The following is an 18318-nucleotide window of genomic DNA, read 5'->3' as shown; positions in this document are numbered from 1 at the left end:
TGAAATTTATATTTAACATAATATTTTTTAATACCAGGTTCTTTATCTATTACAATGATAACTGTTAGTAAGAATTAAGATAATTTCTAAATAATTTAAAAGTTTTTGGTGTTTCCTGTATTTCAGACCTTTTATGTATCTATTCACATGAGGTCCCCATATATTGTGATACCAGAGAATGGAACTCTGCACAAGTAAGATAAATTAGTATGACTTCAAATTCAGATTCAGATTCAGATTTGAATCAAAATGTATATGGTAACTAGTAGGACTTTAAAAAGCATTTGGTCAACTTCGTTTTTAGCCCTGCGCGCCATGCATGCTATTTATGTTTCAAGTGTTTCTTGTTTTACCCTCTTTCAGTGGGGGCCATGTTTTGGTGGTGGACTTTGGGACCCTGTCAGTGGAGAGTCAGCTACAGGACAAATCAGAGGACCTCGGGGTAGGGACACTGTCCTCTCCTGTTATTTCAATGTTAACCATCCAACTGAATAGTTTTTTTATGTGAAGTTTTAATTTTATCTGTACTCATCTAATTATACCCCCACTCCGAAGGAGAGGGGGTATACTGTTTTACCCTTGTGTGTCTGTCTGTCCGTCTGTCTGTCCGTCCGTAACTAAAATTTCTGTCGCATTTATCTCAGCAACTATTTATCGCAGATGCTTGAAATTTTAACACAGTGTTTATTAAGGCATGCCATATCGTGGGATATATTTTTGTACCAATCGAACGTCAACTTCCTGTTAAATGACGACTTTGCTTATTTTTTAATCAAAATTTTCAAACAAATTTTCTTCAAAGATTTCTCAGCAACTGTTTATCACAGATGCTTGAAATTTTTACACAGTATTTGTATAGGCATGCCATATCGTGGGATATATTTTTGTACCAATCAGATGTCAACTTCCTGTTAAATGACGACTTTGTTTATTTTTAGCAAAAATTTTCAAACAAATTTCCGTCAAAGAATTCTCAGCAACTGTTTATCGCAGATGCTTGAAATTTTTACACAGTATTTGTATAGGCATGCTATATCATGGGATGTATTTTTGTACCAATCAGATGTCAACTTCCTGTTAAATGACGACTTTGTTTATTTTTTGCCAAAATTTTCAAACAAATTTCCGTCAAAGAATTCTCAGCAACTATTTATCGCAGATGCTTGAAATTTTTACACACTATTTGTTTTGGCATGCCATATTGTTGGATATATTTTTGTACCAATCGGACTTCATCTTCCTGTTAAATGATGACTTTGCTTATTTTTTAACCAAAATTTTCAAACAAAGAACAAGATAGGATAAGGGCCATTTATGGCCCCTTTAGCAAATATGTTCATTTTACTACCATGCATAGTATTGACCTCAGTAATCAACATGATAGGATTTTTTTCTTGGTAACCCTTCAGTACAGTTGCCTAGCAACGAAACAAACGTGACCATGGTTTCGGTCTAAATTAAGAAAAAAAAACTCTTCATTCAATTGGGAAATTTTAAGTTACTGTTATTTGATTAGCATAAGTTTATTTAATTGAAGTACCAACATGAATTAATGCATTCAATGCATAAAATTATTTACTCAGCGTTTCCATGGCAACCATGGATTTCCTTAGAAACCATCTAAATAACTTCTATTTCAAGCCCGATTGCATTCTGAGAAGTATACAAGTTAATAAAAAACTTTTAAATAAATAATGTAACATATTTTTTTTACATTAATGTTAATGACATTGTGTTTCCTGTTACCAATAAAAACATTCCATAGCAACCATATGAATATAGATAGATCTGCAAATGTATAAGGTTGTTTGTGCTTAACATAGCATTGACCTTAGTTCTCGACATCTTCGAGGATTTTCTTGGTTTACGATATATATGTAGAATCATGCAATTCAAAAGATATGAGTGAGGGTTCTGTTATTAAATAGATAAAGGAAACTCCTTGTCCATTTACTTATATGGTAGTTACAATAAATCATGTATTTATCATCCTTCTTTTTAAAACTTTTAAAACTATCAATAACATAAACACATCAAAAGAAAAACGTAATTTAAATTCAGAAATTCATTTATTCAATGACTTTTTTCGGTAACCAATTAAATAATATTTCTAGCCCAAATACAAACAGCATGCATAAGTAAAAAAGGTACACAGTATTTAACATTGCAGTTATTTTTCTCCTTATTTTTTCTACATATTGAAATATGCATGTTTCCTAGCTACACATTCCAGAATATATGTGTTCACAGAGAGAGAGAAGATAATGTACAAAATAGTATTATCTATTACATTTCAAATCCAATGATTGGTACCTGTACATGTAAATAAGAATGATACATATCTCCCTAAATTATTAACAAACATGAATGAAACACATGTAAAAATTAGTATCGTCCATTATACTTCACATATAATGGCTTAAGCAAGCACACATAACATATAGTATTCATATTAAAGTAATGGTTTCAAGAAATCATATTATATTCAACAACATTGTGATTGTACATGTACACATGTTGTATACACATCAAAGAATTCTTCACAACAGGCTACATGTAAATTAAATAATCAACAGAATTTATCGTACTATCAACACAATGTATGGTACATTCATGTACATTAGCAAATACATATAACAATTACATGTACACATGTGCACTGTAATAAGGTTTCATTATCTGAAAGAAAAAATCAACTTTTAACAACACACTTTTAAAAATATATGCTATATACATACTGTAAACTAACATTTATTCACGTACGTTTTGTTATTACAATCATACGCCAAAGAATGGTTCATGGTGAGATATATTCGAGATGACAAAGCCCTTGCAAAAATTTCTCGCATACAAATAAAAGTTGGTTTACAGTATATGCCTGCTCACAAAAATTCTGTTATATGTAATATTCTTTCATGGCCATTTACTTTGCATTTTCATCTGAATTGAGTCCAATTTTCATGATCAGAAGCAGATCTACCCACAAGCTAGCACATACAATGAAGATTCATGATCTGAAAAAAAAATCAACAATACAAAACACATTTCTTAAACATATGCCATGAAATGCATTCATAAGCAATATTTCTAAGGTTTCACTATTTTGATTCAATTTAATTATCAAATTGTCTTAATAATTCAATTAAGACACTATTCTTCTCAAGGGCACTTACTCAATCACTTCATCTGTTTAATAGCTCAATACCTTACCCCTGTGCTGTGATGATGTTCAACCATAATGATTGATACAATTTAACAAAGCATTTTAAAAAATCCAAATGAGGTACTATAGTTGGCCATAAGTATGTTCCCAAAATGGTCGACGTTAACGTAGATCTCGTCATCGCCTGAAGTTTTTTAACTAACTACTTTTAACAACAAAGTAAAATGACTAAGCAAACATATATATTACTTTGTATTATATCCTAGGATATGAAATATTCTTGCAATTTTCCTCGTTTACCGATGTAAAGGCTCGCAATCAATATAAAGTGAGACTACTCGAAATGTCAACTACAACTTTTTCTAGGTCACAGAAAACTCGGATTTCGTTTTTTGACTTTTGTAACCGTATTATTAGCATTTTTCACATAATTTCAATGATATTAATGTCTGAACAGTATGTATTGTGATGCTGTCATTCTCCTCTGTTTAACTGGGCTTAGAAGTCTGGTTATCTTTTTCTAACAAACTATTGGCGATTTGTGAAGTGACGAACAATTACTGATGAGAAGCAGTCTACTTACAGTTTTATTCATCACATTATACTTTGGTTTTGCTGTAAATCAAGCTGTTTGATTTTTAAAAGCATGTTTTTGGTTGGTCCTGGGGACTTTGAAATCGGATCATCTCGTGGTTACCTAATCTTACAACTTTCAGATCAAGTTACGATTTTACCATTATTCCGGTCTTCCGTATTTTTAAACTTTACATAACAGTTTCGGCTGTTTATTCCGTTGATCTTTCCAGTTTTATTTATGTATAAATACCAAATCTGACATCTGTTTTACGACTTGTTTCTGTCTTCCCATACGTTTTTTGTCGTTCGTCGCCATGTTGTTGTGCAGACAATAAATGTTTACCAAAGGGGAATAACTCCAAAAATAAACTCGGCAAAAGCAGGAAAAAAGTCGGAGAATCATAGGACACATTTTTTAAATCTAGCCATCAAAGAAAATATGCTTTATTTCCTTTTGAAATGTACCTTACAGAAAAAAATGTTACGGCGGCCATTTTGGAAACATACTTATGGCCAACTACTGCAATTTTTTATTCATATAAGTTTGAAAAATATGAATGTTTTAATTATTTTCATAAATAAATTTTAATAAAGAATGAAATGTATAATTAATTTATTTGATGTTATTGAAACAAACATATTTCTACATTTTCAGAAATACAAAAAAAATATTGTATAAAATAATTTTAAGAGCATTTTATATTCTTCTTTGAACAACAAAATCTTGTTTTAGATTTGATACTTAAACGATCCATATGGTAATGTTTCAATGTAATATTCCACCTTAATGCAAATACAATCAATATCTGCTTTTCAGTACCTTCAGTACTTTGATTATGTACTGTCAACAAAGTTGGGGGCTTTCCACATTCTAAATATAGATTTCGAGGGGTTTGAAGATGAATTTGGTTTTCAGCAATACAATCGTGATTTAGCATTGTAAAATGTTAAAAGGATTAACAAAAACCAATCAGTACTTACATTACTTCGAGCTACTAAGTACTACATGGCTTCTGTGCACAATTTCACTGTAGAGGCTACTATAGTTTCTATAGTGACATCAGGCGACAATCGTCGTCTGTAAAAACGAATGCGTTTGTTTACACCACTTTTTTTCATCAATAAAAAAATAATAAAACACATTCTATTTTAATACATATGAACATTTTTAATAATATTTGTTCTAAATTAGTAAATTTTAACTTTTTATAAGGATATGGTTTGTAGTCATTTCAAGCAGTCGGCAGCTGTACTGCAGGAACGCTACGTACGCCGCGTCAATCTTGATACTTATTGTGTTGTTCACATTAAAATTCATACTTTAAAGGATGAAAACTAAATAAAATCATAATGAAAAGTAAAATTGCTGATAATTTTGTGAAAAAAAAAATATGTAACTACATAAAATAATGTGCATTTACCAAACTTCTGCAAGTTCAGCTTCACCGTCACAATATGTTTGTTTCCGGAAAAAATTACGCCGATCGATTCAGACCGATTATTATAATTTTTCACACGATTTTTTCTCCGAATTTTCGATATTTGAACATGAGCGACTAAGAATACCACGAAAAAAATTTAAACAAAGAAAGTACATATCTATTGCTTACTACAGACGAAATTTTGTTGTGGTATTCTTAGTCGCTCATATTTTTTTAGAACGCAAGAAAGTTGAAAATAGTGGTTTTCTTGGTGTTTTTTAGAAATATGCATGTATTCCATCCATTTAATTTTATTTTACAAACACTTGTGAAGAAATCAAACAGTTTCTATAGTTAGTGCTTGTTATCAACTTTATGAAAAATATGATATTTGTTAATGTACGTGCAGTATATTTTAAAGAAAAATTGGGGGCATTTCTACTATATATATCCTATCTAGTCCTTTCCGTCAAAGATTTCTCAGCAACTATTTATCGCAGATGCTTGAAATTTTTACACAATATCTGAATAGGCATGCCATATCGTGGGATATATTTCTGTACCAATCGGGTGTTAAATGACGACTTTGTTTATTTTTAGCCAAAATTTTCAAACAAATTTCAGTCAAAGATTTCTCAGCAGCTATTTATCGCAGATGCTTGAAATTTTAACACACTATTTGTTTTGGCATGCCATATTGTGGGATATATTTTTGTATCAATCGGACGTCAACTTCCTGTTAAATAATGACTGTTTATTTTTTGCCAAAATTTTCAAACAAATTTCCGTCAAAGATTTCTCAGCAGCTATTTATCGGAGATGCTTGAAATTTTTACACAGTGTTTGTTTAGGCATGCCATATCGTGGGATATATTTTTGTACCAATCGGACGTCATCTTCCTGTTAAATGAGTACTTTAATTATTTTAGCCAAAATTTTCAAACAAATTTCCGTCAAAGATTTCTCAGCAGCTATTTATCGCAGATGCTTGAAATTTTAACACACTATTTGTTTAGGCATGCCATATTGTGGGATATATTTCTGTACCAATCGGATGCCAGCTTTCTGTTAAATTTTGCTTATTTTGCATATTCACATCAGAGCGGGGGTATCACTAGTGAGCATTGGCTCACAGATATCTTGTTTTACCTGTTTATGAGTTATGTCATAAGATGCTTTTCTGTGCCATCTTTTATATTATAAGTTTTCTGGTCTTTGTATCAATCAAGTTTTTGCTTTCTTTGCAAGAACATGTACTGTGTATTCTGTAAATTAAAGCTAAGTAAATTAATGTACATGTAGGATTAGACATATGTCAAAAAGATATAGTGTATGTATTATTCATCATCAAAAAACATGTCTCTATGTTTCCAGCTATCCCCTCCTCTTCCAGAACTAGAGGCTTGTTCAGCAAAGCGAATGCTTGTGAGCGATCGCCAAAATTTCATATACCCACAATGTAAATTTTGGCGAGCGCTCGCAAGCTCCTGCTCTGCTAAACACACCTCAGATGTATATAATACATGATTGTATGAGAGATATATCATGTGAAATAAGCTATCTACCAGTAGGTGTGTGGTGTACCTTGATATAACAATTGATCGTCGTGTCTGTATGTTTCCAGTCGTCCCTCCCCAGCACAGTCCTCCAGAACCAGATGTACGACATCTTCCAGGTCAAGGTCACCGAGGTCAAAGCTCTGATCGCCGACTCAGGTCTGTTGTTGTCTTTGTAAACAGCAAGAAACACACAAACCTTATTGAGGCTCATTGGTCAGCAAAATAACCATCAAATACTCCTGAAATTATGATATGAATTGTTAAGCTATCAACTAATATGTAAACGGTGTGACCGTTGGACCGAGCGCAGATTTAACACAGTGCAGTTTGATTTTTGTAGAACAAAATTTATTTGAAACGCACACAGTAGGATCCGCCTGGTTGCCTACTCAAATGATTAGCCAAAGTTTAAGTAAACGTCGCGTGCTCAGTCTACATTATGGCGTCATGTTTCAGACGTAAAACGTACACGTTTTGTCTTCGGAAATAGCCGAAGACAGTAAAGTTATTCCGAACTTTTTTTTTCTTCTTTCATTGTTTATCAATTTAATCATATAAAAAACGCGGTAATAAAATTGAATACTTTATTCAGTATCTAAAAGATCAGTTCCTTGATGTTAATGTTTTTTTTATTTTCCATCTGATAATTTGATAAGATATACATAGAACTAGTCGTGTTTCTTGATTGAAGCACTACTGAAACTTATCTGGTTTCCTTTTTAATTTCTTTTAATTCAAATTAATTTCTTTTAATTCAAATTACCTTTTCTTCAAACACTGGAACTTATTTAATCAAGTTTATGGGCAATAAACATCGATAAGTACCAGTCAATCAATGATCGAATTAACTTTTTAAAAACAAAATGGCTGCCAATATGGCGGCGCCCAGGGCTGGAAGAAATTGTTTTTGGCCTTAGTACCCCCGATTCAACTTTCATTTTTCACTGATTTTCTTATATATACGTGTTACCATTAATCCTCGCTTCGCTGCGCTCGGTATTAATTATTGATAAAAGATTAATTCATATATTTAACCTTTTAAATTTGGAATTCTTCCTTTTAAGGAGATTAATATAGCCTAAAATATGGCCACGACCATCGAGCCCTTTTAATCTATGTGTTAAACTTTGTAATCCACTCTAGATAGTTTTCAAACAATGATTGTTACAGAAGTGTACAGTCATGTAGTTTAAAACAGCAGTGCTTTCATCAATATGTATATTTCAGTTTGTACCATTCCACTTTGAAATAATTATTGTATCTTATCCAAAACTCTCCGATCAAAGAGGGAAATTTTAAACATTTTCAATAATGTGTATGCTTAAAAATTTTCAGCAAAGACTGAGATGGAAAGTAAGTTTACGGAGTACTGATTGGTTTATCACTTACTCGGTGGCAGTTTATTGTTAAGAAGTCAACTTCATTGAAAACACATGATCCTTAACCAAATTGTGTTGTTGTTCATATGAACTTCATGTGAAAAGAGCAACCCAAAGCACATGACTATATTTCACATAAAAATTCAAGGAGAGTTTCTCAGAAACTGAATTTGTAATCAGGTTATAGTCTCCATGTAAAACTTGTGATGTTAAAATGTGTCAGTTAATTCTTTTGCTGTTTAATATTTCAAAACATTCTCTCACATTAACTTCCACAGGAAATTTGAAAGCTTCTTTTATGTGATGAAACATATGAATTACAATTTATATTAGGCTCAACTATCTGTGGAATGCATGGTGCAGTGGTTGTTGGGAATTACAAGAAGATCGTTGTTTAAATCTACCGGTAGTTTTGGGTGATTCGATCATTATCAGTGTTAATGGGCTTAACACATTGTAACTATCATTTTGTATTGTTTTAATCAACAAACCAGCTGAAAATAGAAATTGGAGTATTGCAAAGAGTTTACCATAATGAAGTTAATCAAGATGCACAATGTACATTTAAGACAGAGATTTCGATCACCCTCTTGAAATTTTTTCCCAATTAGAGGGAGGTCTGTGACACTCAATACACATCTGCTTAGTTAACATGAAGTTAATACAGTACAATTAGACTAAGAGTGTATTTATTGTATTGAAAGGTTAATAATGATTTTATGTAATGATATTGCATCATCAACTGAAGATATTTTTATCAAAATTGCATACATGTTCAAAATATATAATTCAAATAAGTTGTGCTTGATCAAAGAGAATATTAACTTAAACTTTAGGCAAAATCTTTCTGTTGATAAATATTTATATTGAATACATACCGGTAACTGTTTAAATGCAAATATAACTATGCCAAAAAAAACTCTGACATTAATTTTCTAAATATCAGAGAGAGAGAGAGAGAGAGAGAGAGACAGACAGACAGACAGACAGACAGACAGACAGACAGACAGACAGACAGACAGAGACAGACAGACAGACAGACAGAGACAGAGAAACTTACAGTCTGAGATATAAAAATTGATATACTAAAAAGGTGGGAAAAAAAGAGAAAGTAAAGCTTTGGATTTAGAATTATTATTATAAGAAAGTTCTGTTCGTCTGAGGGTTACTATAACTTGACTTTATTTACAGCGGAGGATTGGCCGCAGTACCAGACAAAGAGCAATTCTAGATTCCACATCCTCCCCAGTACACAACTGTCTGTATCATTCCATAAAACCATTGTACCGGACAACTACCAGATACCACAGTAAGTACACAAATGTCTGTATCATTCCATAAAATCATTGTACCGGACAACTACATGATACCACAGTGAGTGCAGATTTCATTTTCCAGGCGGCAGCATTAATCTATGCGAACTTTATTCATTTTGTAGAAGTTTTTTTAGATGCATCTATAATGTCTATAGTGTTTGAGAAAGAGAAATATTGTGACAATACCTATCTTTATTTTCCTGCAAGAAATATTTTCAATTTTTACAAGTACATTTTGTTGCAATATTACTTGCATTTACTGTTAGTAAATCTACCAGTCTGAGAGTTTTTTTTTACCATGGTTGTATTAGAGAGGTACAGTCATTATGTAAATTATTTACACCCATAAATGGCCAAATAGTTTTGAAATCTGACAGTCGGATTAAAATCATCGGAAAGAGTGTATGCAAGTTTTTTAACAGCAATTTGTGGCTTATCAGATAAATCTCTCTATTCATTTGCATTAGTCCATAATTTTGTTTTTCCTTTCCAGCCAAAAGTTTGATGTACAGCTGCCTTCTTTGACCTTGACCTTGAATGACAAGCAGATTCTGGTTCTGTACAACTTCCTGTTTCATTTCCCAAGCCCCTCTCTGGTGCCCCCCAAGCTTGAGACAACCCGAGATACAGGGGAGCCTACTCCGCACAGAATGGTAAACGATTATTTTCTCTTGAGAGAAGACTTAGTACATTAATTTTCTAATCTAATGGAAATCAATTTTGCAGTCAGTGATATAATAAATTTAAGAATTACATGTACAATATTCTATACTACATTTGTATTATAATAATTATTGTATGTTATTCTAAAATAAACCAAAAAATTATTCTGTAAGATTAAGAATAAACTGCAGCTACCACATGTAGTACCTATTCAATAGAGTAATGAGACTGGTGTTTGTTACAGGTGCTGTCTGATGTCCAGTTAGATCCAGACATCGCCACACTGAGGGCAATCCGTAAGAGCATCCTGAGGCGGCCTGTTTCCCGCGCTCACAAGACAATTACAGAAGAGGGAGGGGTCGGTGGGCCAGGAGCACTTCCACCTATTCAGTCGGTAGAGGAACTGATGACGTCTTCAGAGGAGGATCTGGAAGATGAAGATAGGCAGTGGAAGAGGTAAATAAATTACAGGAGTGGGTACTCATTTACAAATTGAAACATTGAACTAGTGTCTACTTGGTTTTATGTACATGGCCAACTACACTTGTCTAAATCTAAATATTATTATCTAGCTATACAAAATATCAAATGCAATAGTCTAGACAAACTGTTGTATGGAAAAAAATCTTTGAACTAAGTAAAGTACATCACTTATTCTGTGGCTCTGAACAAGGGAGACAACCTTGAATGAGGGAGATAACTTTGTACAAGAGAGACAACTGATTTTGTATTACAGTGACACCAGTGTTCGCTCAGTAGAGGACTACCTGACTGACCGGGTCAAGATGAAGACATACCTGAGGCTACAGGTGGCAGAGATGGTACTCCAGATCTCCCAGGGGGAGGGCAGCGAGTCCCGGGACTACTTGATGTTCCGTCTGGACCGGATTAGTGCCGACACGGCGTTGTTGAACTTTGTGGGGGACTCTGGGGCCCCCCGTCAGTGTGGGTCGGCCATGTTTGCCAGTGTAGGGGCCCTGAGTTTGGCTGATAAGTTACACACAGGTAAGTGTGGTCGATGGGACGACTCAGGTACACACAGGTAAATGGTTAGTGGGAGGTAGTTTATAGGTAACATACAGTTGAATGTGGTCAATGAGAAAGCTAAGATCATTAACGAGGGGTAGAATTTTGACTATCATCTCAGGAACTTGTCACTGTAAGGTTAAAGTTATTAAAAAACTGCTCATCTTTTTTTAACTCATTTAAGTTAAGTTCAATGTGGTTAGAACTCTTAGGTGGTATGCTTTTAGCACACCTGTTTTCAATTCAACTTGTCTTTTCTTTTGCTCTGTCACTTGACTTTTGTTTGACCCAATGGCCATTTTGTAGGAGCGACAGGTGCGTACTTGGAGTTGCTGAGGACAGAGTCTGATAAAGAACTGATCACCTTCAGCTACAGACAGGTAAAATAATACAGACAGGTAATTCATATAATACAGACAGGTAATTCATATAATACAGACAGGTAATTTATATATTAATACAGACAGGTAATTCATATAATACAGACAGGTAATTCATATAATACAGACAGGTAATTCATATAATACAGACAAGTAATGTGATAAAGACATGTATTACTGAATCAATATTATACAGATACTAAATAAATGTAAAAAAGAATATTTCTTGATGTTGCTAAAGTACATGATTAAGCATTTTTAGTTTTCTTAATTAGCCTTATGTAGTGGTTTTAAGTACGTATGGTAAAGATTTTTTTCTGAAACTTAAGAACATGTGAATGAACTCATAATTCTTACCATAATTTAACTTTATTTAATTGTTTCATTATTATGTTGTATATAAGTTTATTTCACTTGTCACAATATGCCTGCGTGTTAACTGTGTTATTTATTACAATGCCCTGCCTTAATGTTACAGATAAACACGGACTGTCCCGACTTTGATTCTGTGTTTGACAGCACGGAGAACAAAGCCACACTGGTGTGTAATAGTCTGACCGTCCGACTCGACCAGATCGGGATGTGCTACTTCAAAAAGTTCCTGGAGGATCTACAGAACAGGTATGTAAGAAGTTATATGGTCAAAATTCAGACAGTTATGTTAAGTCAATGTTCTTTGGTTTTTGCTCTGAGAAGATTTACTAAGGTAAAAAGTGTTGTAACATGATTCTGTAAAAGAACATTCATTTAAAAATCCCAAATGAAGTTTTATAAATAAGTAGTGATTGTCATGATAAATCTGTGAATTAAGAATAAAAATAAATCATGGGGCTAGATTATTCCTAAAGTAACTATTTCAGAATAATTTAACCCAATGATTAATTTTTTTTGTCCATACAGAAAAAATTGATAATAAATCTTGTTTTGTTATTTTTAAAGTTTTAATTAAGAATAATTTAATCCAATGATTAGTGGTTTTTTGTTCTATAAAGAAAAAATTGTAAAATTGATAATAAATCTTGTTTTTGTTACCGAAATTTTTAAAAATGGCATGATCACGTTAACAAAAAAACCCAAGAATTAAATTAAATGATCATATCATGCATATAATTGTACATTTTTATGTTTGAGATTACATAATTAATAATGTTTTCAGTATCAGTGAGGTGGAGAAGAGGTGGGCTGGGCCGGTCCTTGACAGTGTGGACGCTCCCCAGGTTCTCCCAAACATCAGACGCCGGAGTCGGGACACGTCCTCCATCACCAGCCAGAGAATCTCACAGCTCGCCCACAGGATCTCTGCATTTGTCGATGAAGGTACAGAGTGACCCCCAACTAATAAACATGCATGTATTTTTCTTGTTTGTATGGGTTAATATTTCTCCAAAGTGTGTCTAAAGGAAAAAGAAAGTCCTGGAAATCGTTAGTAATGCAGGAATTACATGATTATGAATTTAGGCCTTTCTCTCATAGTTGATGCTGAAATGTCCAATGTTGTACCCAAGCAGAAGAATCTGGTCAAATTCCATCTGACCTCCAAGGTTCAAAAGGTTACCATTCATCTGAGTAACCTTGACAACCCACTGGCTGAGGTGGATTTTACAGGTATGTAATGTGCTTGTTGTTGTTTTGCATAAGAAATAGGTTTATAGAGTTAAAACACACTCTTTCAGATTTTTAAAGGTTTGATAAAACGAATGCAAAAATTGAAATTAAAATTGAAACACTGACAATATGTAACATCTTTTGGGATTTGGTGAGGTTATAAGTATTTGCTGCTTCTTTTTAGAAATGGACAGCCAAATCAGTGTTGAGAAGAGAAAGGCATGTGTTAGAAGCCAGATCAAGGACATGAGTGTGTTGGATAAAACCACAGGGACACTGTACCCTCATGTAAGACTGGGGATAAATAAGGGGGTTCATTAAATTCTAAATGACATGTAGATAAATTTGTTATCATGGAAAGAGTGAAAGCTTTTTGGTATGATAGCTAGATTATGAAGAGTCTAGGATGAAACATGCCTCTAAAGTAACCATGATTGTAGAATTTTTGAATTTTATTATGTTTGAACTAATGATATCAATATTTTCTCTTTATTTATTTGTATATGACAGATTCTGATGTTGGAAGAAAAAGATAGCCCATTCTTTTACATGAAGGTAATAGGTCTTGAAAATCTTAAATCATTCAATATGAAAGCACCTGATTCAATGATTTTCTTGAAATTACAAGCAACTGCAAAACAGATTATTTCTGACTTGGTATTTTATATGTTAAATGTTCATTGATGCAGGTCGAGCAGTTTTGGCACAGAACCAAGAAGACTAAGGTTCGCCGTGGTGGCAAGAAACTGGACTACAATGTTGAGCTTGTTATCGGAGACCTTCAGTTGGCCTATGTCAACAGATTCCTGTGGGACATCACTGTAAGTCAACAGCAGGAACGTTATAATCTGGTTTTAATCTGGGTTTTTTCAAATCTCTTTTGGGTTGTTGTCCCAATTGTTCATGGATGTGCTTGTAGAGTAATGAGCCTTAATTAAGGAAGCATCAGGTTCAATTTTCATGCCCCCTCAACTGTAGATTAGCAATATGAATGAACAACTTTATTTTGTTTTATTTTCTTCTTTATATGATTAATATACAATGTACACTGTAATTCCTTTACACTGAATAAGATTAAAACTCCTGGCATTATTACTGAATATCTGAAAGCCAGAAGAAATGCTAATTTAAAGAGTCATGCTAAAAACAGTCCAATTATTATAGATTTGATTCTATGATTACAAGATTAATCAAGTTTGGGAATAATATTTCAAATTGGCACTTTATTTTGATATCTGTTGTTAATCAAGTAATCAATATTAATGAGTGTATTCTATGTTGAACTTGATATTTTTTTAGAGGCATGAAATTTTGTCTTTTTCACAGAAATTCTTTGAGCCGCTAAAGACCCCAGAATTTGTTGAGGTAGCAACAGCCACTATGGAAAATGTCACCAAACAGGTACAGGAATATTGGTCTGTAGAAATTGTTGAAGTGTGACATACACTGGTCAGTGTTTTTGCTGCCCAGTATATAGGAGACACACAATCATATTTTCTTCACTGCTCTAGATTATTATGGAGATATTTATTTTATGTAAAGTGACTAGATTATTGTTTTATCCATGCGACTTTGCATTTTGTACACCATTTAGATTTAAGATTTTTTAGATAATTGTCTTTGACTTTTACTTTGCTTATCCTTCCAAACTTTACAAGATATAGTTTGACTATTTCGGAACAATTTCAAGGACTAATGACTATGAAAACTTTAGGTCTTTCAACAGGCTAAGGTCTTGAATATTAAATTTAAAGATTAAAACTTATCTTCAATGTAATAAATGTTAAGAGGCAAAGCTAATCATGCAACTTTTAAATTAAACGAAACTTGTATAAATTTTCGTGCATTTTTTTGTGAAGGTTGCAGAAATCCAGCCTTCCTCTGTTCGTGTGGGACTGAAGATAAATATGAGAACTCCGACGATTATCATGCCTAAAATGTCCAAGTCTCCAGACCTGCTACTGTTTAGATTCGACTCCCTACAGATCAGTAACTCCATCAAGACAGAGTATTTGGCGGACGAATCCACCCAGGAGTGGAACGACATCAGCTTCAAAGTCAAAGCCATGCAGATAAGCAGGTACATTCTAATCTATTTGTTAAGTTGATTAATATTCATTTTACATAATATCTTTATTATTACCTGAATTCAAAAAATGAAAAATGTTACTTTTCAGAGCTTTTTTAATATATTGATTACAGCTGAAGGACTCTTTTCAATTTAATTGAATGGGAATCAATTTTTTTTCAATGATATTTGAATTTGATTTATTTTTCACTGCCTAAGCTAAGACAAAAACAGAATTCAAAATAACTTTTCCTCCTACCCATTGAATTTATTTGAATGAAGTCTAGAATCATAATGATAACTCTTCTTTGATTCAGAGTTTTAAATAAAATATTTAATATACACTTTCAAATGATATTTTGAATATGTTGAAATATTGACCAGATGTGTGTGCTAGTATTTACTGGCCAAGACATTCACAGAAAATGACCCCATTATTCTCCTCTCCCTACAGAGCAAAGGTCCTGAATGACGGTTTTGTTGTCTGTCATAACCTGGCCGAACCTGTCAACTTCCTGGCCTCAGTCAGCCTTGCTTTGGAACCAGTGAGGTCAAAGGTCTTGTACGATGTGTCAGGGGATCTCCAGCTAATGAAGGTATGCCTTGCTCTTTTAAAATGAAAGTTGAACTCCTATTCTCAGTCTCTGTTAGTTGTTTTGTATGTACATGTAGTGAGATAAAATAACTGATGAGAGGATTTTATAAAACAAAAATTAAAAACTTTTTTTGTAGGTTAACATGTTTCAGTCTGATCTGAAACTTGTGATGGATGTCATGAGTCTGAACTTTCAGGAAGGGGCACCAAAACCAAGCAAGGGTCAGTATGGAAGGTGTACGGTGTGATTGCTATAATGAAACTGGAGATTTCTGTACATTGGTGTCAAAATCTGTGTGGAGTTGATGCACCTCATTAAAATCAAACAAAACATTAAAACTTTGAACCCAAGAGGGGTTCAATTTTTAACATAGAAATATATGTTTGTATAGGGAAAATGTTTTATAAAATGAAATAGAATGATACAATAAACTGTTGTTCAGGTGAGTGATGTGGCCCATGGGTCTTTTGTAGACTTTTAACAATATATTAACCATATAACTGTTACAGTATGGTAATTTTTGTTTGACAGTGACAGAACAAGAGTTATCTCCCCATCAATCAAGAGATGAGGAGGAGTTAACTGCCCCTGAGACAACTGACACCGCCCCAGCCCCAACCACCCCCTACAACGCGGTGCTGACCTTCCAGGGGCTGGTGGTGCAGCTGTTTGAAGAGAAGCAGGGTCAGGATGGATCTGTGGTAAACAGACAACTAATGTCCTCTTGTCCTCTCCCTTTTTCTTTCTCTCTTTGTGTACTTCTCCTCCTATCAATCTTTTCCTAATCCCTTTTTTTATCTTTTAAACAGTATAACTGTAACAATTTCTCCCCTTTTTCTTTGTCAGTTTCTCTCTCTCTCTCTCTCTCTCTCTCTCTCTCTCTCTCTCTCTCTCTCTCTCTCTCTCTCTGCGTTATGTGATTTTATGTTGTCATACCATAAAGAATGATAATCTGTCTATTAATCACAGTGTTGTTGATTTTTTGGTGTTTAGAAGCCCTCGGTGTTGAGTCGTGTAGAGATTGGGAAACTGGTTGGGCGTCTAAACACCCAGGCGGACGGAGACATCCGGACGGACGTCAATCTGTCACTACAGACGCTGTCATTGGACGACACTAGACCAAGCAGTGTCATCGTAAACAAAAGGTAAAACTCATTGTTAACAAAGGTAAGAAAATCCTTGTAAACTAAAGGTCACCTTTCATTGTAAAGAAAAGGTAAAACAATCTTTGTAAACAAAAGATAAGACTAATTGTAAACAAAAGTATGACGCATATTGTAAACAAAATGTAAGAATATCGTTGTAAACGAAAGATGAGACAATCAAAAAGGTAAGCCAGTCAGATTATTTGATTAGATGTGAGGCAATTCCTCATTATGGATGAAAATGGTATCGATACAGTTATTAAAAAGTACTCCTGGCATTAATAATTATGTAATTTGTAATGGAATTGGTATCTTATTTTTCTTGCAGAATTATAGACTGCGTAAGGGAAACAATCAATGAACAAGAGGAAGAGTTACTTCCCTTGATTTCTGTTATTTACAAAGAAAAGACGGATGGAAACCAAGAAGGTAGAATAATTATGGTCTTGTTCAACCATTATTGTGTCTAACTTATTGTAATATGCAATAATTATGGTCTTGTTCAACCATTATTGTATCTAACTTATTGTAATATGTAATAATTATGGTCTTGTTCAACCATTATTGTGTCTAACTTATTGTAATATGTAATAATTATGGTCTTGTTCAACCATTATTGTGTCTAACTTATTGTAATATGTAATAATTATGGCCTTGTTCAACCATTATTGTGTCTAACTTATTGTAATATGTAATAATTATGGTCTTGTTCAACCATTATTGTGTCTAACTTATTGTGATATGTATATATCCCTAAATCTTACTTAGTTAAAAAAAACCCATAAAAACATGTTTATTGGCTGAAGAAAAAATGATATGTAAAACATGACATTGAATGTATTAAAATAAGATTGATATGCAGATTATTAAAGATGATAATTCTGCATTCAATTAATGTTGGTTTTAATTATAATTTCACATATTTAGTTCGTCACAAAAGACGTTACAACAAAAAAAGTGATTTTAATTGACAGCTAATTGAGATAGAATGACAATTGTACAATATTCATGTACATGTGCCTGTAGCTTTCTTTGTGTACTTCCAGCTGACATCCGGATGGAGAAGATAACAGTCAACATCCACATTCCCTACCTCCAGTCCCTGTACCAGTTCTTCATGCAGGCCTTAGAGAAGGACAACCCCACCACCCCCACCCCACGGGACAGTACCAGTACTGAGGGAGGGGACGTCATCGACTCCCCTCCCCCCGAGCCCCAGCCCACAGGGGTTTTCACTCTGTATGGGACCATCAAACAGCCAGAGTTCATTCTGCATGGAAGTGCTGGGGTGACGGATGATAGGATACTAGTCCTGGGTGTAAGTCACCCACTCTAAAGCTTGTTCTGGTTTTATCATTGCAAAGTTATAGAGCACTTGTACATTGTGAAGAAGCCATCTAGAAATTCATTTAATTATTTTT

The 18318-nt window shown here is 33.6% G+C and overlaps 1 protein-coding gene across 13 annotated transcripts in view; it reads left to right on the top strand.

Annotated features, from left to right (window-relative positions):
• The window catches only part of LOC105320499 (intermembrane lipid transfer protein VPS13A), a 76246-nt gene that overhangs the window by 21204 nt on the left and 36724 nt on the right, over window positions 1-18318 (top strand). For 11 of the 13 annotated variants that reach the window (XM_066072242.1, XM_066072241.1, XM_066072240.1 and 8 more), the window contains 23 exons: window positions 127-194; window positions 364-442; window positions 6785-6875; window positions 8055-8072; window positions 9290-9407; window positions 9908-10067; window positions 10322-10533; window positions 10814-11082; window positions 11410-11483; window positions 11962-12104; window positions 12640-12800; window positions 12957-13088; window positions 13273-13376; window positions 13599-13643; window positions 13778-13909; window positions 14415-14489; window positions 14948-15168; window positions 15611-15752; window positions 15889-15973; window positions 16284-16453; window positions 16746-16897; window positions 17226-17326; window positions 17944-18215. In XM_066072242.1, the coding sequence (XP_065928314.1) occupies window positions 127-194; window positions 364-442; window positions 6785-6875; window positions 8055-8072; window positions 9290-9407; window positions 9908-10067; window positions 10322-10533; window positions 10814-11082; window positions 11410-11483; window positions 11962-12104; window positions 12640-12800; window positions 12957-13088; window positions 13273-13376; window positions 13599-13643; window positions 13778-13909; window positions 14415-14489; window positions 14948-15168; window positions 15611-15752; window positions 15889-15973; window positions 16284-16453; window positions 16746-16897; window positions 17226-17326; window positions 17944-18215 (3024 nt within the window). The remainder of the gene's footprint in view (window positions 1-126; window positions 195-363; window positions 443-6784; window positions 6876-8054; window positions 8073-9289; window positions 9408-9907; window positions 10068-10321; window positions 10534-10813; window positions 11083-11409; window positions 11484-11961; window positions 12105-12639; window positions 12801-12956; window positions 13089-13272; window positions 13377-13598; window positions 13644-13777; window positions 13910-14414; window positions 14490-14947; window positions 15169-15610; window positions 15753-15888; window positions 15974-16283; window positions 16454-16745; window positions 16898-17225; window positions 17327-17943; window positions 18216-18318) is intronic. The other 2 variants (XM_066072235.1, XM_066072236.1) reach the window with 2 other exon arrangements.

The sequence above is a fragment of the Magallana gigas genome, chromosome 9 (assembly GCF_963853765.1).
Source record: "Magallana gigas chromosome 9, xbMagGiga1.1, whole genome shotgun sequence".
Taxonomy (NCBI): domain Eukaryota; kingdom Metazoa; phylum Mollusca; class Bivalvia; order Ostreida; family Ostreidae; genus Magallana; species Magallana gigas.
This window is presented reverse-complemented; position numbering and strand designations above follow the sequence as displayed.